This window comes from Anser brachyrhynchus (genome assembly GCF_964034855.1).
Source record: "Anser brachyrhynchus genome assembly, chromosome: 4".
Lineage (NCBI taxonomy): Eukaryota > Metazoa > Chordata > Aves > Anseriformes > Anatidae > Anser > Anser brachyrhynchus.
This window is the reverse complement of record NC_137698.1, coordinates 34200910-34222336: the sequence shown is the minus strand read 5'-3', so window position 1 is coordinate 34222336 and position 21427 is coordinate 34200910. Positions and strand designations below refer to the sequence as shown.

Below are 21427 nucleotides of genomic sequence, written 5' to 3'. Positions count from 1 at the left end.
CCACCAGGCCTATATAACCCCATTTACAATAACCCTCTGAGCTCAACCCATCAACCAATTGTTTAACCACCGCATTATGTGCTTGGCTAGCTGTATGCTGGACACTTTGTCCAGAAGGATACTGTGAGAAACAATATCAAAAGCCTTGATGAAATCCAAAAAGATTACATCAGTTATTATTTATGATGCCATAACCTTGGCATTACTACTTAGACCCATAATTTAAAGAATTTTTGACAAGAAACAGTTTCTTGACACTAAGGCACAAAGAAAAAAAAAAGTATGATATCCAAAGCACTTGGACTGCTCATCTTTATAGTCACTATCATCTCCTTCCAAGCTCTATTTCCAAGAAATAGCCATTTTTTATCTTTTTTTTTTCTAGAATGCCAGAGATCTTTGAAGACATATTTTTTTAAAAAGTGAATGAACAAAAGAAATGTAGACATGTAAGGAGGAAAAAGTTGGGAAGGAGAAGGAGTGGTGAGGAAAGTATCAGGAAACCCATATTGTTCCTTATGCAAAACAGAATAGCAAGAACAATTTATTCTTCTAAACAGTAAGACTCATTAAGAATTGACTCTGACACTTCTAATAGGACTTCAGATTAACAGTGAAACCGAGAGGTCTCTCTAAGTCACTTGGCGTCTTCCCTAACACAGTGATCATCTGAAGACTGACTTAACTGACAGGGCTTCCTTTTCATAACCTAAGACCATCTCTTTACAACAGGATTGGTGGATTGGCTCAGTTTTTTTCCTGTATAGTTGAGAGTGGAAAATCAGTAGGTGGACTCTTTCTGTAAACCTTTTTTTTTAAATAATCGGCGGGGGGGGGGAGAAAAAGATTTTTAAAAAATCTATTATAGTGATTTCCATTTAAAAATCTAACCCAGGAAAGTTAAGATGGAAAGCTGAACTGCCTATCCTACCCCCCTGTTTTGCAATGTGAAAAGACTTGTCAGTTGCTATTAAGAATTCGGATTAGCGTTGTTTCCTTTCCTGGAAAATTGTTTAGGTCTACTCAGAAATAAAAGGCTACTGTTATAAAAAGTTAACAGGAATACTGTCCATCAGCGCTTTCCAGTTTTCCGCCATGTTCCCCCCTGGATCCCAGACTGACTTCAAGCAGTATGTATCTATCATAAGATAAAGATGTTTTCACAATTTATTTGCAAAATCCTTCTTCAAACAATTACTGTCTCTACAACCATCACTCACAGAAGTATATTTCAGCAAAACAACAACATTTTGTATTCAGAACAAAGTATTCTCAATGAAAGAATGAAACTTGCATTGGAATAAGAAATATCGACTCTGGATGACTATTACACTAGATGTAATATTTGCCACTACTTTCTCAATAATATTATAATAAATGAATGAGAAAAATAACCTATGTGACTAAGAAATAAAAGTAACATTGAAAACCTTTATTTTAAATGCCTTCAAACTGTACTGGTGGGCTTGACTAAATGTTTCAGTATCTTCACGTGAAATACATACATATTACTTTCTACATTGCCAACAAAGTTGTTTTTCATAGACCACCTTCATGAACATCGAAAAATAAACCTAGTTGAATGAAACATTCTCTTGCCTAAGTAAATGAGGAGACTGCTTTAACTACAAAATGAGAACATGCATACTACTATTTGTTTGGAAGCAAGCTAACAACAAGTGTATCTATACCTGATGTAGTCAAGAAGCCATAGGTCAACACAAGAGTTAAGTAGTCAGTAACATCTGTAGGTCAGGGATGCTATGGCTTTTAGGCACATCCAAACCTGTTCTAGGGTTGCAAATAAATCTAACATGAAGGTACTTGCTCTCTCTTTTATGGAAATATCAGCATGCAAGCAGTTGGAATAAATCCTCCAGTTAAAAAGCGAACTTTATTTTTTAAAGCTGGTAAGGTTCAGAATATTCAAAATAAAATATAGTTGAAGACATACACATAAATGCATTCAGCTACATACAGTATTTCAACGGGTCAGTAAAAGATAGCATATTGCAAGTACGCAAACGTATATGGTAGATTTTCATACATACAGCTACAGAATAAGATTGCTTCATAGATTCACTTCTAAATTTTTATTTCAACCATTAACCATTATCAAAAAGGGAAGTTTTTATAAGTAGCATAAACAGTAACATCTTAATACCTGTATGCACTAGTTTACTATAGTAAACTATAGTAAATTCAGATCTGCAGAGGTTTCACATGAAATCCATCTGTAGCCAAGTGGGATGGTTTCAGCCCAACAGCCTGAACCCAGGTCAGTCATAAGGAGTATTTGTAGCTCAAGTGCTTTTGCCAGGAAAAGGAAAGAACTAAACATGCAGAATTGAACTAAAATACAAGGAAAGTATCGGCATTCCTGCTACAAACATGCTTCTCACATAATAATAATAATAATAATAATAATAATAACAACAACAACAACACCACAAACAAGTCAAATTGTATTTGAGAGAATATCCAAAGCTACTGCCAAAAGACTGCCAAATATATCTGGGCTACAAATGACAATGTATTGGATCAAAAGTTAACACCCATTTAGCAAGCAGATGCGTATTTCGTCCTTAATGGAGGCCTGAAAAGAAGAGTTCACTTTATTCTGGATGCAGGTATCAAAGCAGATCTCACAAAGCAACATAGGCGCATCATCTAAGGATCTTTTTCACATTAAGAATCCTATTAGAAGGAAAACACTAAAAGGTAATTGAATTTCCCTCAGTTATCTTCATCTCTGTCAGCTCCTGCTACAATAACTTACTCTCCAGAGCAGAGATAACTCAATTCTGTCCAGCAAGCATATGTTATGAATCTCCAAAGCAAACTTGTCTAAATCATTCTGGTCTTCTATCAAGGTTGGCTGTGGATATGAACTCTGACAGAAAGCAAACAAATTTATTTTTATCTTTTCAATAATTCACTTCCCTGTGCCTTGATGGAAGAATCCAAAGACATAAATGCTTCCAGTAATTCTGGAATTATAAAGACTGGTTGAAAATGTTTCATCTGTAACTTAATGTTATTATAAACTGTTTGATTCACCATTCTGTTTTAGCAGAAACAGAGAAGAGTGTCACAGTACTTTCAGGTTCCTGTAGGTATACAAAAACTTGAACTACCATGTCATGTTACATTCATATTTTTTTTTCAGAAGGGTTTTGACATTTGTATTTTTACACTCAATGCAAATATTAATTTTACAAATAACAACAACAAAAGTATACCCCAAATTTTTATTACATCAAAGCTCTTAAAACATCTGTAAGTGCAAATTCTCTAGTTATGGAAGCAAACTACTTGGATTTTAAAAGTCATTAAGCCCTTAGGAAGGCATAGTCACTTATCTAGGTCAACTTCACAAAAGAACAGCAAAACAAAGCAGCCAAAAGAAAGGTAAATGACAAGAATAAGAAAAGCTAATTCCAGGAGAGACAAGAAAATAACGTTAAGGTTTTAGTCCAATTTTAACACTAGCTCTATAATTCCTGTCAGTTCATTCTGGTTTCAGGTTGTTCAACAGATATGTTAAAATAAATAAACAATCACAGGAATGAATGAATAATACATAAGTGACAAAAGTTTGTTGTTGACACTAAGTTATTCTGAGTTGTAAAATCACGAAGGAGCTGTGAGGAACTGGAGAAGGACCTTGAAAGATCAAATCATCATAGGAACAAAACACAGGAACTTCTTTGTAGACAAAAGAAATTTAGGAGAGAATCTGAATTTACATCTAAAACAATGGGGTTTGAGTTCACCTCTATCTTCACTCCTCCTTTTTGCCATAATGAGATTTCAGTATAACGAGAGAGAATTTTATGAAAACGTAAGCTTCGTATGGGATAATATGCAAACATGCAGGAATTAAATAAAAAATTAGGAATCACTAAGAAAAGGTAACACTACCAAAAACAATGTGCATTTATAAATTCCTGGTGTATCCACATCTGGAATGCTGTGTGCAGTTTTGGGTCTTCCATCAGAAAATACAACAGCACTAAAACACGTTTTGGAAGGCTCCAGAATTGGAATCACTGCTATAGATGAAATAACGATGTAAAAGTAGGATTTTTCAAGACTGTGAAGAACAGGACTCAGGAGGAATAGGAGAACCCTGTTAAATCATGTGGTATAAAGGACCCTTTCTAAGGAAGCCTTTGTGAGTGAGTTCTATAGTTCATTACAAGATTGTCACCAGGAAAACAGCAGGCCGAAGACAGGGCATGTACATGCTGAGAAGGTAGCATGTGAAAGTTTCCCAAGTTCTGGTAAACTCTAGGGACTTGCAGCCTTGCTGTATCTGCAAAATCTGATCAATTGATAATACCATAGATCTGCTGAATCTGTACACCACGACTACAACACACTAGCACCAGCAGCAGGTTGTGTTACTCAAACAAGATCCAAGAGGGATGCTCTGCTCTGTACAGATAACATTACAGGTGTGTGCGTATACATACATACATACATATATATATATTCATCACATATGTATGATGAAGCAAAGAACCCTCTGCAGGAGTTTCTGAACTTCATCCCAGAAGCCACTGGCTCACCACTAAAACCCTTCACTTACACTTGTTACAGTACACAGATGAAGACAGCTTTCCAACTGTTGCTCCAACCGTAAACGTCTAAGCGATGGGGTTGTGTGAAGTCATGAACTATTAACAGCAAACGCTTTATTCTATTAACATCAGTGTAATGAATGAAGTGTGTCCAAAAAATTTTGGTTTGTCTGTGCCCCCTCCAACTCCAGTCCCTATCAGAGAAAAGGTATTTTATAACACAAGTGTGAAACTAAGATGCCAGTACAATTTGTGGTTAACTCAGTGAGACTCTTTGCTTCAGAGTATTGCGACAATTAAGTCTATGTGAATTTACCATGCAAATGAGGGAATGATCCCTTAAGGGATACTGAGCAAGAATTTCTGGCACCACAAGGATCTGAAGTCCCTGAACTGCACAAGTGTGAGAGTGTAGTCAGGGAAAAAGTTACTATGCGTGCCCTTTTAATAAATTCTTCCCTAAGTATCCACTGTTTGAGATAGGATGATAAACTCAATTGAGTGTGATTATTCTTACTCATTCATATTCCAGTAGGAATTAATCTTCCAACAGACACAAAGTGGAACTACTAGGATGATCTAGAATATGCAGACACCATTTTAGAAGAAAAATAAAAGAGTAAAACTCATTTATCTTAGGAAAATGAAGTGAGATGTGATAAAAAAATAGATTCGAAAAAATAAGAACAGCTACAGAAAAAAAAAGTATTGAAGCCAAAAGATAATCATCATATAATAACAAATATCATATCATATATAATGTATAATCATAAAATAACAAGAAATTAGATAAAGGTTACAGTTGAACAGAATACACAGGTACAACCTACCCATTGGAATACTGAGAAAAAAACACCTTCAGGCGTTCAGACACTGTAAATCTCTGTGACCTTGTCAGCACCAATATCAGAATTGTTTTAACACAATATCTTTCTCACTTAGGTCAAACCTATCTACGAGAAAGTACATTGGAGAGATGAATACTGTCATCAGTGTTTTTTCTTGAAAGCTGAACAACCCGTAACATTGTTCTTGAAGTACATAAGTAATGCAAGTTACCTTTGGACAGAAATTTTAGAAGAAAGTTTCCAATCAAACTATTGTTGTTCCTATCCAACAATAGGACACTTGCTTAGTCAATGTTAGAAATTGACACTACGTACAAAATCTATTACTTCAATCACAGCATTTTAGAATCACTGCCTGGCATAAGCTTCCACAAAAGTCTGTACATAAATAAGGTAAACACTACTGATTTATGTTTCATGAATAGGTGAGAACAACAACATTTCTGATGGGAACATATAATTTGAAGCAAGAAATTTCTTGGCTAGCTAGCTTAGCTTTTAGATCATGAACATAAAAAGATGCAGCCAAACACAGAAATAGTTTTTATGGACAGCACAAAAACCTGTATAAAAAGATACAATATTAGAGGTTCAAAGGAAACGTATGCCTCCCATCAAAAGGCTTTTCAAAAGACCAAAAAAAAGCTGGAATAGTTAAACTGCAGAGAAAGTAAGGCTGTAAGAAAATGTTGTTCTTCAAGAAGCCTGTTCAAACAAGGAAAATAGAAAGATGTGTCAACTATGGCACGTTAGGTTTAAAAACGAAATGAAGCCGGCCAAAAGAGCTGGAGGAATACTTGCAAAAAGGCATAAATGGCACTAATAAGTTATTTTTCAAACAAATCAGGAAAACGAAGCCTGCTAAGGTATCTGTAGCGCTAATATATGATCAAAGGATAAAAAGAGCTCTTGGAACACAAGACCACCACAGAGAAGTGCTAGTAGAGAAGTTACAAAAGACAACTAGCAAGTGACCAACTGTCATTTACTAGACAATATTCACTCAGGTGATCTACAAGAACTTGGGGATGAAAGCAGCTGAGCCGTTAGCTACAGCATTCTTGTACGGATTGCCTCAGTGCCAGAAGAATGAAATGCGCCAAATGGACTCCAGAGGACAGCAGGGAACTAAATGGCAAGAACTCTGAAATTTGTAAGATACAAATAAGTAGATGTGTTTAAAAAAAAAAAAAGCAACGGAATAAACACACTGGCAAGAGTCTTGATGGCTATTGTAAAGGGAAGTCATGCTTCATTTCCTTGAATGAGTCACTGGGGATGCAGACAAGAAAGATCCAGTTTATAAAGTCTGCTGTTTGAATGCCAAAAAGATATTTAAAGAAAGTCAAGAAGCTGTAGAGTATGAAGGAACGTACTTGTGTGGATAAAAATTAATTAAAACACAGGAAACAGGCTTAAAATAAGAATAGTCTTTGAAGTGGAAGGAAATCACCAGTCAAATCCCACTGTGTTATTAAACATATTTAGACATGACTGGAGTCAAATTTTCCTGGTAGTTCTGAATAATTTAGGGTAGTGAGGAAAAAACACAAACATAAAAAATGCTGACTGGGGGATAAGACAATAGGTGAAATCCATACTAATCTTTGTGCAAAGTGTGATCCCTGCCATCTGGGTAAAACCAGGGAAGCATCCCTATATAATTGCACTGTTCTTACACTTGTCCCTAGGTACATACTATTCGATGCTGATTAAAATAGGATACTGAGTTTGATGGACTTTTGGCCTAACCCAGTATAGATATTCTTACATCTCAGCATACAATTCATCTGCACAGAAGAGGAACTTTATTATGTAGATGAATAAAAAAGGCATGGAATTTCCAAGTGGATTGTGTTAACATCATAAGTGACTTTGGATTTTGACTCGAAACAAAGTTCAAGTCACTCAAAGATACCACCATCTAATAAGATGTTCATTTGAGTATTTGAGCAATTGCCATCACAAGACAGTGTTCACAAATAATTATCTGTGATGCGTGGAACTGACATACACAAATCCTGCACATATTAATATGAGAGCAGACATTCATAATTCTGTACTTATTTCCTAACACACCACCTCTTAAAAGTAGCTCATTAAGTCAACTGTTGTGGAAGATGTATTCCACAGTATATATTTTTTATATTTTACTTCTTTTTGGGAGGGGAATAATTTTACTTTGAGAGTTATACTTTCAAAATTGTTAAGTAGCAAGCTTGAAATGGAGCTCTGTTACTTAAAATTGGTAATTAAAAAGCAAAAACAACAAATGGAAACCACTGCTAATAAAACACTGTTCAGGCATTACCTTATTTATGCCTGAGTCTTTTAAGCATACACTAATGGTTATTCTAGATTTTATGTGGTACCTGTGATTATGGATCTCACAAACAAAAAAAACAAACAGTTAAGATGCACTGACACAGCAAAAGATAAGTACAAAAGGAATGCCTGTTGCCATCAATCCAGCAGAATACAGAGCATAGAAACAGCATATAACACTCCTCTCCTTTCTTCTAATTACTCCATTGTATTCATGTCTATTCTGCTTCAATTCAACCATTAAACTAGCAGGGCAATACTGTAAAATGTAAGTGGTTACAGGAATTCAGTCTTTGGCTCCTTCTGGCAGAGATTTATTTATTTATTTATTTATTTATTACCTTTAAGGTTTTCACAACCTACAAATGCTAAACAACAAGACTTGTGGATCATGTTCCATTCAGCCTTCCAGGGTGAAGGAGAGTAGATTAATTAAACTCAGTGATAATCTCTAGTGAAAATAATCAGCTGTAACAATACTTACACAAGGGGATAAAAAGTTTTTAAAGCAAAGGAAAGTTGATCATTAGTAGGAAGTGAGAAATAAGTAGATGTATTAAATACGTAAAAGCAACAAAAAAAGCTGAAACCTCACACAGTTAGGATCGTAAAAAAACGAGCAGAAAACACTCATAACCATATGACATTCCTGAATATTTTTCAAATTAAATTGACTATATAAATGAAACAACAGATTATAAAACATGGAAGAATCTTGACATGATACTGCTAAATAATTACAAAGCAATAAACTTAATTTGCATCAGAAAAACTAGAACAGGAAATTATTATATGAAATACCTACAGCTATAAGCCTATTTCATATCTATATTCAACAGATTTTAGAGGCCAAGACTTATTTTTGTTGAATTCAATTCCCCATTTTTTAAGAGTAAACACAACAGTTAAATTAAATATATGTAATTCACAGAATCACAATTATTTAATTACTTCTATCCACTCTTTTGTTTCCATATACACTTTCTATTTGCTTTTAAAACATCAAGAAAAATAGATACTTTGCAATTCCTATAAAAACTGAACAGCCTGTTAAGTACTAACATAAGAATGAACCATAGCAGTTTTCTCCTGCTTAGCTGAATACGTAACTTGTACATTTGTAACCCTCATTTTAAACAGTAAAATATCATGATCAAGTCTAATTTTTCAAAGAAATTTGGTAATCTCTTCAGTTTGTAGCATAATTTGTCAAAAATATCCAAAAAAGGTAATGAAAATAACATTACTTTGTTTCATCAGAGAAGTTTATAGGAGGTTCTCAAATAAAATTTCTGTTTTAAGCTTGTTCAGAAACAAAAATATTATATCCTTGATAGCTCTTAGACATATTGTTTGTGTTGTATTTTGATTTAAATGTGATATAACAAAAAAGATGTCAGCATTCTAGCGCAAGTTTTCATTCCTTTTTCTCCCATTGCTTAGTAAAGCAGTGCATAAGAGAAACCACAAGTTTTCATTCCTTCTTTCATAACCAAGCAATACTTTATTCCCACAGTTCCCAGAGCACAGGGAAGATGTTATAATGTTCAAGCACAAAGTGAATTCTCATTTCACTATTTTTTGACTCATGAAACAAGAAATCCAAAGAATTCCCACCTCAGGAATATAAGAAACTTAATTTTCCAGTTTGGGACTTGTCAACACATTGTAGCAGCACAAAACTAGTTAATCCTTCAATGGAAGAAAAAAGTGTTCCATGCTCAGCACCGAAGAGTTTTCAGTTTTTACAGTAGTTTAAAAAATGCGTTTAGAAATTGAAGAAAAAAATTCTTTCTTCTACCAAAAGATGGTGGTATAACGCCTGACCTACCCAGTGCAAAAGGTAGCGTTTATTTAAAAATATAATTTTTTGATAGAATTAAGCCCATACATAAAATACGTGTAAAGCCGTATTTTTGTGCAAAGGTACGCTGAACTTCCATAACATTGCAAAAATGAAATGTGACAATACAAAGGACTATAACTTTCGGTTACATTACTACAGGTAGCCTACAACTTGCACTATCCATTATCTCCATAAGTTCTGTAAAGATTAATTGCTGATAACCCACCCTACTAGACAGAATACCAGTTGAAAACATTCCAAACTATTTTTTCCATTAAACAAGGTCATTGCCATTAAGCATGTTGAATAAAGCTTTGTATAAAACAATGTTGCAAGAGTCACAAAAAGGTTATTTGATGCATGAGCTCTGTAACAAAACAGCCTTTATTTAAAAACACTGGAAAATTATATGGAGAATAGAGATCCAGTCAAGGGTTAGAACTTTCTTTCCCACAGTTAACTATCATCTACAGAAATTAGGAAGACACCAATTACCTTTTCATAATTCTTTCAAGGTCTCTAAAACATTCTCTTTGACTTTGGGATTTGCTGCCACAACTGATTTGCAATACTTCCTAGCTACTTCCTCTGATACAAATTATCATTAAATGTTAGCCAGTGTTTAGTTACACCAAAGGGAAGAAGGTACAGAATACACAAGACTGTCAATCAACTGAACCACTGTATTTTGTTTTCTGCCAAGGAAAAAAAAAAGCTACAACCAAGTCACTAGCAGAACACTTGCCAAGCCTTCTATCTTACCTCTGTCAAGGCAATACTTGTATTAACATTGAGATTCTTCTCTCAGCATAAGCCATAAAATAAAACATTCAGTTTATTACAGCTAAACCACGGCCTATAAATTGATACTGAATAAGAATTAAAACTATGAGGAAGTCTAACTCTTCCGCATGAAAAAACATAACTGAACAGAAAGGCCAACAAATTTTACAGCAGCTGGAAATGCTAGATTTAATTATTGAAGAGAAATCATGCAGAGAAGTTAGCTGCCTAGCATGATTTATAGCAAATGCAAAGGGAAAGCCACATGAAATTCTCAGTTAATCAACAGAAACGGCCAATAACAAGAATGCCAGCACTTTTTATTTCTAGGTACAATGAAAATTTGAAAAAGTACAACTAAAAAGCCCAGAGAATGACAACACCAGACAAAATTTTAAAATGGCACTTTGAGGAGGCAGGTTACTTTTTAAATTATGGAAGCAGTTAAATTTTACTGCAAGAAATGACCAAAGATGATTCTGTGAGGAACAGTAACCAAGGGAAGAATCCTTGTGTTTTAGACAATTTCCAGAAAATTGTATTGTGCTACTCAATGCTTCTCTATACACACAATATGTAGCAATATGCATGGTTCAGTATAGTAACTCCCACCATCACCCCCATTTTCCAATTTCTTCATGTGAATCTTTGAGGGGAAAAAAAAGACATTGCTGGAACTCATCAAAAATACACAAGAACTGAGATGTGATATCACAGGTTTTGGTCAAAATTCACTAGCACTATCCAATAGCAAATTAAACCTCTGTCAGAAAGATGAAACTTTATGATGCTTAAATATGCCAGACCTAAAACACTTGCTAGTTTACATATTTAAAATTCTATAAATATGTATATTCGCACACAAACACATGAAGAGATTTATACAAGACAGGATGCATATCCAAGACAATGGGCACTCTTGTCATAAATTATAAAATAAAGTCAATTACAGCACAAAATTCCCTCCCCCTCCTCACACCAAATCCAATTATTCTCGTAGGCCCAACTCTGCAGCAGTCTGCACACATAATCTAAGACAGTGCAAATCACCAGATTTTTCAAGGTCATTTATAGAAAGCATGCTAGGTGGTAACATGAAATTAGCTGGCAGAATTCAAGCATAAACAAGTTCCTCTTCAGGTCTTTCAGCTCTACCAAAACTCAGGGTGAGATTTTTACAAATGCCTAAGAGACCTGTGCATAGAAATGACAGAGACACTGGGCAAAATGTAAGGTTTTAAGTGTTACAAGGTTATAAGTTGCATTAGGAATGCTTACATTTCCACATTCACTGTAAAAATGCGTGCTTCACTGCCACCTCACTAGAGAAATGTGTGTAATATTGCTTCATCAAGCTTGTCTGAGGTTTAATCATACTGTAAAACTGTAAGTACCTCAGCTCCTCCTGTAGCCTCCCCATATGTCTATGTTCATAGATGTAACTACCTATAGAGTCAACAGTGAAAACGTAGGTGAGGGATCAGGGGAAAAAAAGGACATAAGACGGACTGTATTCAACCATAGAAGACCTATCCTTCACCTCCAAAATACTGTCTATTTTGTCTTTTTTTTTTTGCAACAGCTTCTAAGTTTCAAGCTTAGAAAAAAAGATAGTATAACTTATTTGCTTATAATTCCCTATGGTACTTATAGTATCTTCTATTAAACAAGGCATGACCAGGAACTCAAGAAAAGGGCTTTTTTTTTTTGTTGTTGTTTTTTGTTTTTCTGCAGACTGCTGAGGCATAAGGTGGAGCCCACCAAAAAGGGCAAGAGATTGCATCTTCCTAGAAAGAAGCTAATCACCTCCTGTTTGAAGAAGTTTCTGGCATGGAGGACTGCAGAGGCAAAGGAGACATAGATCAAGGGAGTCCGCAATGCAAACGGAGAGATTCCTGACAGAAAGAACACAAAAACAGCCAAGACGGCAGACGCCTTCCCACCAGAAACAGAAGTAGATATGCAGATTTTGCTGCTGCTCAAGACACTTCAAGTTCCTTAAAAAGAAAGATTTGCCTTGAAGAGACATAGGGAGGAAAGATTTCTTTTCAAATCTTTTCAAAGTTTAAATCTATCTGCTTCAGGCTCTCACAGTTTCCTCTCTATCTAATGCGACAGCATAAACTGAACAGTATGCCAAAAAAAAAAAAATCTCACTCTTCTGGTACCCTATTTTATAGAAAGGGCATAGACATTTTCCTGTCAACGTTCTGGTCCCCCCACACGGGATCACCGTGAAGAAAGGCCCCATCAGATCTCATGTGGCAAAGTGAATATGCCCCATTTGCTGCTGCTTCTCTCCTCCTGGCTCTGAAAGAATTGACTAGTGAACACTTCTCCATGAATTTTTGGCAAGAAAACATCCCCTCTCAGCCCTGTGCAACTTCTAAAATGGCACGAAATAGTTTGTTGCATCACATTTCCAGAGTGGACTTGTTCAGCTAAGGACTGCCTCTCCTTTGATGAAGAACTTCTTATTTTCCTAGTTTGTTCCTTCCTTCTACAAGGGTCATCCTTACCCCATTTATAGCAAATATTCTATAATTTATAACCGTAATTATATATAACAATATACAACTACACAACTTTGTTATGAAGCTTGTCTGAATTTCCATTTTCTTTCTTCTGCCTCTGGAGGCCCCAAATACCAGACTTCAAACTTTTAAATGGTGATGAGATATTTTGCCTTTCATTTTAAAACTGCCATTGCCCTTCAAAAGAGAAGGAAAAAAGAGTGAAAAGAATGTTCTCCAGTAAATTCTGTAAGACTACACTGCTCTATCACCATGGTGCATACCTGTCCAGAATCCAATGTTCATATCGCAAGGCTCATCTTCGTCATGACTTTTAGGACTGAATAAAAATGAAAAATGGGTAAGAGTTCTTGCCACATTTCTCAGCTGTCTCTGGATCTTTATCCCTCAGTGAACCAGCCTCATCTCTTTCCTCCCCAAAGCACAGGTGGCAAAGCTTGCTTCTGATCTGAACCATCGATGCTTGTCCAAAGCAATTTTTTAAACAAGTTGCAGCTTTCCAACTAGCAATTACCAAAATCACAAAGTGTTTTAAAACGCAATTAAAAATGCAATTGTATACACCATTCTTCAGGGCTAAGCACTATAGGATCACATTATTTCCCCCCAAAATGCTTAAACTTTTTGTTGTACAAAGGATCCGTTCACTTTCTTCAACTATAACAGCAGGGAAATTCCCTACCTTAGGATGGCAATGGTACAAAACATTTCCGTTAAATTTAAAATATAATTGGAAAAATTCACAGTAGAAAAATCACAATGCTATTTATGAAAGACATGACCTTTGGTTAAGGAAGTCCCTGACCCACAGATCTCTATATGATAAGACAGTATTTACAAAAGTGTGACCTATCTGCTTCCTTGTACAATTGCTCCTTTCTAGTTATATGCCATGGCAGATAGGATATTGCTTTTAATGGACCAAGTACAGTCTCTCTCATGACCAGAGTAACACCACCTCCATTCCAATAGGAATTCACTTCTCAAGAACAGATGGAAGATGCAGCAAATCAAGGAAGTCGGTGCATGCAGAAGACCAAACCACACCAGTCATGCTAGTCAAAACAGTCTTTTTGCTTAGGGCTCACAGTCTGCTACTCTGCATCCTCACATGTCCTCAAATGGGAGAAATGAACCAGATCAAAGGCTGTATAAATTGTTTTGAAAGCCCCTTTTCACTTACTTGCTAGTCCTTCCTTTCACATGCCTGTAAGTCTGTCATGACATGAGTGTTAGGACTAAAATACAGGCATCAACATTCACACAAGAGGAACATACCTACCAATTACTTTACAAAGCATGTCTGCAGCCCAGCACAAACCTGTTCCCATTAAGGGATGGAACAGCTCCAATCAAGTCACCTGACAGTGCCTATTTCTGGGCACGACAGAAGAAAGGAAGGCTATTTCTATAGCCCTGAGCACCATTTTAAAAGGCTATAAGGAATAGAGTGACTAGAAAATGCCACTGTGTTACAACAAGCCAAGCACAGTAGACAGGAAGCATGCAAAACAGACCAATCCATAGATACAACACGATACACAAGAATTTCTCATCACTGATATGATACCTGCAAATTCTACAGAATGAAAATACCTGTTCTCCCTTACACACACACACACACACACACAGAGAGAGAGAGAGAGAGAGAGAGAAACAAACTACAAACTACCATAATTCTGAGTGAAGCATGCCACAGACCTTAGTGGAATGCTAACTTCACCAGATTTCTTATTAAAGCATTTAGTAGAACCAAACAGTTGCATATCTTGGTTTTTATACATCTGCAGAAGTGATATTAGACCTGCTTTTTTCCAACACAGTAACAAAACCAAGATCAGTAAACAGACTGCTGCTATTTTAGTACACTAGTTTCTGTTTAAGTTCAACCTGATGAGCTAAACCCCTTGAGCCATCATATTGAGATAGCACAGATTCAAAACAGCACCAGCTTGAAAATTATCAACCGACTCTTATCCTAGAGAATTAAATCACAGCAAAACTCAGAGCTGTATTAAAAATCTAAGTGGATGCTCAGTGTAAATTTCTTCCAGATATTACGAAAAGGTGTTCCAAGGCTGAAATAAGGCTAATAGAGAAGTTGTCACTGAAATGCTGTACTGGTTGATAGCTCATATTTACATGACAGAACCCTATACTTCACACAGATTTCTCTCACATACCCACACCTTTGTGTATAGTTTGCATCTCAAGAAAAAAATGAGCTGTTCATGTAATCAACGATGCCATGTCACGCATGGAGCTTCTGCATAAATCCAGAGCAAAAGATGTCAAGCATGTCCCCCTCCAATGATTATCAGGCAAGGAAGTAAAAAGATGCACTTTTCATCTCCACAGGACTGTCGCCAAACCCTTGATGTAATAAATGAAACATGCCTGCTATTTCACCATTGCAAAATGGTACTGTAGATATCTTACAACATCTCTGTTTTCAGGAGGGGGTAACTAGGTCTAGATGAAGTGCAGATATGTTATTAAACAACGCACAGCTTGAATCCTGGGGCCAACACAGATGACCTTTAGAACATAAGCACTGTCTAAGACAAATATGCTTTCATCTTTGGGGAGTATTTTTTCAAGTAAAGATTTAAGAGAAAAACAGTTTAGAAATACGTTAAACATAAATGTGCCTTCAATCTCTTAATGCTTCATTTTAAAAACAAAACCACAAGTAGTATCACATGTCAGAAGAAAGACTAAGTACTTTTTAAGCAGAATATTAGAAAATTCAGTGAGATTTAACTTCATTTTCATTAAAACAATCCCATAATTGGAGCAAACAGAAAGGAGCTACGTGAAGTTACTAAGATCCAAAACTGGAGGTATGGCTAAAGTGATTCAGAAAAAAGGCTTGTATTTTTGTTACAGTTCTATAAAAGCAAAGACCTATATTTCACTTTAGAATCCCTTAAGTGGGATGAAAATAAAAAAACATTGCAAAACTATACTGAAGCATGTAAAACATAAGTAAAATGGTTTTAGAGATGGATTAAGTGAAATAGCAAACTATACAAAAAGTAATTTCTTGCTTTGTGCTTAACAGGCTGTTATCATTTATCTTCAGGAAGATTGTTCCCCCCACCACTTTCCTTTCCAGAGTTGTATCTTGACTGTCATTCTAAGCAGCTTTAACACATACAGCACTATTTGCTTCAAAGAAAAGAAGAGCATTGGTATGATACAATCCCTTCCTCCACAAATTATGATTGCAGATTCTGAGTTGTTTGGCACAGCCTGTTTTTCCATCACAGTTAGTGGCAAATCATCAAAACTCCCTAGGACTGCTAGGCCTTTTTTCGGATGGAGTCTCCCATGCCTGAAAAGCCTATATCACGCGTTGGAATCCTCAGACATAAAGAGTTTGTTACAGTGTTTTGTTCTTTGGTGGTTGTTGTGTTTTTGTTGTTGTTGTTTGTGCTTTTTTTTGTTTTGTTGTTGTTTGTTTTGTTTTTGAGACTTTATTTCTTACCTCAAATTCAGCATGCCGGTTAATATCCTCTGCTCTCTGTCTGTTCAAGATAAATTCTGCTTCATTAGCCACTCTGACCAAATGGTCCTTCATAGTTTGACTCAGCAACCTGTGGACAGAAAATATTCAAGAAGAACCTTAAATGAATGAAGTCCTAAAACAAAAATATGTAAATATGGTACATATACAAGTATTTTGAGCTCTGTTCCACAATATTGACTTCATTGTGTTAAGAAAATGTTCTAAATAAGATTGAAGGGTAGTTTTCTGGCAACTTGCAAAACTGTATTTCAATCGTAAACCAAGCTAAGAATTAAACAAAATGCAAACACACTAAACAGTCATTCATTTTACTTGAAATATAGATATCTAAGAAAATCTTTCATATATAACACATGCTAAAGAACAATAAGAAGTTTACGCATGTGAACATTCAGAGTGAAAGCCCTAATGTAACCAATGTAAAGTCCAATTAAAAAAATGTGAATTACGCTGAAGTATAGTTTTCTCCGAATGCAAAACAGAAATTTTATGTTAAATATACATTTAAGTAATATTTTCAGGTTTATAAAACATGCTCAGTCTCACAAATAAAACGCTGATATACATTGTTTCAGGTTATGGACAGAACAAAGCTGTAATTCAATCTGAGATTTCTGAGGCCTTCATAAACTTCGAGTTTATGAATGGCAACAGAGCTGACAGATTGAATTACACCCCAATTATTCTGTGAGTTCATGTATTTTTACTAAAAAACATTTCATTTTTAATTAATTACATTGGGATTCATAAAGTTAAAACTCAGGAGCTACACTGTTTTAGAAGGTGCTTTTTTCCATAGGATCCAAAGATAAACGAGACAAAACCATTTCTACTAGTTAGTTTTTTCAAAATACCTAGTATTCTAACTTGTTTTTAAAAGGCCTTCAGTTGTTAATGTAGAAAAGAGTAGCAAAAGATAAAATCACTTGCTTGCCTTGCACATAGAAACTAAAATACATTTCAAGAAGTTCACAGGGTCTATCGAGACCCGTTCTTTAGAAAGGCAGTCTTCCTTATACAGGATGCCTTCTAATGCATACAATGTCAATGTCATTACCTAGAATTTACTTATCTGAGCTAAGGCTCCACCTGTCTCTATATTTATGTTTGATAGTACGATCATTAATGCTCTGCTGTCTCTTTTCCTACCCTATTCATAATTCTGCACTTGCAGTAGGCTTGAGGTCACAAGCAAGCAATAAGAAGAAATCCAAAGTCAGAAAAACATCCTGACGATGAAAACCTTCTTTGCTCCTTGCTTCTCACACTACAGGGCGAAGAAAACTGCAGCATAAGAGCTAAAGGAGACAGACCGTGTGATTACAAACCAGTTAAGTCACTGGATCACTGCCTCCACATACGTGAGGTCTTGGAAGAAGAAATAAGTACAATTCATGATTTGAGGCATGACCATCTTCTGTTTGAGGAGACTTGTACAGAAGCACCTGTTTTGGAACTATTTTTTCTCTTTTTATTTTTTTAATAGTCACTTTTGGAATGGAAGGAGCTATTGATCAACTAATCTACAACTGTTTAACAAAATACCAGTCATCCTCCAAAAAGCCCACCATAATCTGTTCAAGAAAGCATGCTCTGTAATAATTACCTTACCTACTCTCTAAATAGGTTTTCCTTTTTATCTACCCCATGTAAGGAGCCCAGCACATGACTGTACAGTGGCACTTACTGTGCATTTGAAAGGATGATAGACTTGTTCCAAAGCAAAAAAATACATTCCCTCACAGAAGAACAACATTATAAAAACAGACTCGAATTGTACCCGGTTTAAAAAAAATAGCTTTTGTGCATCAAAAGAAGCCTGGTCTCCTATGATCAGTCATCACCCCTATCACCTCTCCTTACTAATCCCACACAATTTCCCTATTTCTCTATGATATTCCATACTGGGCTAGCACAGCTAGATAAAACTTGTATGTGATTTTGCAGATAATTCCTAGCTGAACTTCCTATTTCAGTTGCCAAAATTCTTAAGGTTAAAAACTACAGAAAAAAACAGCTTCATATTATCATGTATCAACTTCCCTTATCACAAATTGCCAAATTCAGAAAGTAAAGTTCAAGAGGTGAAGATAAATGTTTTTTTCACTAATACAAACAAAATATGTAAGACATAATTTGCTGGTTTATATCATATGCATGTGTGTTCATTATTTATATTAAAGAACTTAAAATTGCAAACTTACTTTTCAGTCACATTTTCCAAATGCTGCATAGTCTTAAAGTTATTCTAATATAGTTTATATAATCTTTGTAATAATTCAGGTTGTATCACTATCTAGGTCAGCTTAGATGTTCTTGAGAACAGCATCCACATACACTGCACACCACATATTACTGTTTTGCATTTACCTCTTCAAAGGTCAAACTTAGCCAATGCAGTATGTACCTGTACATAAGTATAATGGTGGCCTGATATAGCAGATGAGTCCATAGCCACTGTTAAAAATGAAAGGCAAACACAAGCTTTCAGCATCTCTGTAACAGAGTATGCCTCTGTGTAAACAAAAGTTTTAATCATCCATTTCTAAACAGAAATTTTGAGAAACCTTGGCTGCTGCTGCTTTTCATTTGAGGCAAACAAAACATCAAACAGAAATCTGCTATGTGCAGCCCACTGCCTGCAACAGATACAACTTTTTCCAACTGAATAGACCACTACTGAGGCAAGGACAAAAATATCACTCTTGCAAGAATATTGGTTCAACTCCCAACTACATAAAACATGTTTTGTATATATGTGAGTGGCTATAAACTGTATTAACTACATCAGGTAACTTTGTGAAACAAATGCTTTCCTCTAAAGAAGAAGCGTTTAGAAAATTCTATCTTATTAACACATTAATTACATTTCATGAATTCAAAAGTGTCATAACAATCCTTTCTGTTATCTACTCTGGCCTTCTACATGAAATTAATCATGCATGTTTTCCGCTAACTAATTTCATTTCTATTTTATAAGATTTGAAGAGATTTTACACATCTTTCTCCTATAAATAAGTTTTCTAACAAGGTAACTGCTGTCAATATTAAAAAATAATACTAATAACCCATTATTTCTTGTATGCTTCCCTCCTGTTTTTTTCTTCCAAAAAACTAGATTACATTAGTTATCTTTCTGCTAAATAAAAAGTCCATCGAAAACTTCTCTTTATAAATACTTTTTTCATACCAAAAGAATATATTTTCATTTCTTTGATTAACCAAATCCATTGAATTTCTTGCCATCTCCAGCACAGTATGCACACCCAAGCTGAAAATAAAACTGCAGTCTAGTAATTTCCTTCTTACTTAGGTTCCATAATCTCTGTACGCAGACCCATGGGCCATGTTTGCCTTCTTATACCACTATCTCACATTTATTTTTATCTTTCTGTTTATTTTTTTTAATTTTTGTTTTTATTTTGTTTTTGTTATTAAACACTGAAATGCTGTTGAATGCGGTGATTTACACTTCCCCTTGTTAGACCACCATTTGATTTGGCTTTATTTACAGTAAAGTTATTGAATCGCCATTTTTCTGATCATTAACATGAGAAGAGGTGTGTTTGGAGTGTGGATGGACATACACGTTCTGTAATATTTTCACCATAATACCTATGGGTAATGACACTGAATACCAGACATACTCCTCTGCTTTCAGTGCACACCAGATTCCAGGTCTCAAACAGACTCTTCTTCCTTTTCTTGAGCACTTGGTTTCTGGACCAAAGCATTTAATCATGTGATGAACTTTGAGAAGATGAACAGTCTAGTAAAAACAAGCAATGGGGCAGATCCCATGCGGAAAGTTAAATATATACTTGCATACTTTGCTGGGTCAGGAATGAAGTGCTAACACCACTGAGAGATGCAGTTCCAGGCAAACAGATGAGATATTCTGATTTTTATTGTTACACTGGATGAGAAAACTATGAGAGACAAAGCAAGAAGTCTTTTTACTCTGATTTCTGGCTGCTGAATGGTTAGATGGTCAAGTAAAAAGTCAGCCTTCTTAGAACAAGCAAAAAGGAGACAGTGCAAGCGAAAAAAAAATTAACAGAAAAATGTGTGTAAGAAAAGAAAGACGGTTAAATCCTGGATTAGTATTGCTGATGTTCAACAATTATAAATTTTACTCAAAATACAGCAAAGGCTTTATATGTGACATTTACAACAGCTGTTTAAGCGTAAGTCTCTCAGATATTACCATAACAGAGAACTTGGAGAAAACTGGGAAAGGATAACAGTAAGCTTTCCTACTTGCACTCCTCATAAACCTAGCATATAAGAGATTCTTTCTTCAAAAGGAGATACAATATATGCGGATACACAGCCTTTTATGGGATCTGACTGCTCAATGTGTTAAACGTTGGAATTACTGCTGCAAGGAAGTTTTACAATTGCTTTGTTGAACACAGATACTTTACAGATACCCTATTCCATCATCAAAAATTGCAGAGAAGCCCATAGTCTGAACACATTTACCCCCCTCAAAATATGAGCGAAAATAAACAGTGAAGAGACACCAAAAACACTGTCTTGGACATGCAATAGGATAAACCTTAATAGCACTCAGAAAGAACAGCAAGGAGGGGACACATTAATCCCATTTTTTCTATCTAGGATAGCCACTCAGAACAAGTAAGAATTAAGTGAAAATTCTTCTGAGGTTGTGTTCATGTTCTGCTTGGTAGCATGACAGATGATTTCTGAAAATTTTAGATCAGAGTAATAGCACAGTCCCCATATGCTCACAGAGTGCAGTATAAATACCTTCTTGTTACTGTTATATCAATTTATTTTTTAAAAGCAGATGTTACTAAAACACTCTACATAAAAAAAACATTTAAGAATTCCCAGGCACTCAAAAGCGTTTTATGATTTTGCTTTTTTATAGAACAAATTAATGACATATTCCCCAAAGCAAAACCTACCTTTGTCACATACATGCGCTCCACAATTACTAGCATCTC

The 21427-nt window shown here is 35.4% G+C and overlaps 1 protein-coding gene across 3 annotated transcripts in view; it reads right to left on the bottom strand.

Annotated features, from left to right (window-relative positions):
- The window catches only part of LRBA (LPS responsive beige-like anchor protein), a 400077-nt gene that overhangs the window by 247614 nt on the left and 131036 nt on the right, over positions 1 to 21427 (bottom strand). For all 3 annotated transcript variants that reach the window (XM_080589383.1, XM_080589381.1, XM_080589382.1), the window contains one exon: positions 16413 to 16521. In XM_080589383.1, the coding sequence (XP_080445509.1) occupies positions 16413 to 16521 (109 nt within the window). The remainder of the gene's footprint in view (positions 1 to 16412; positions 16522 to 21427) is intronic.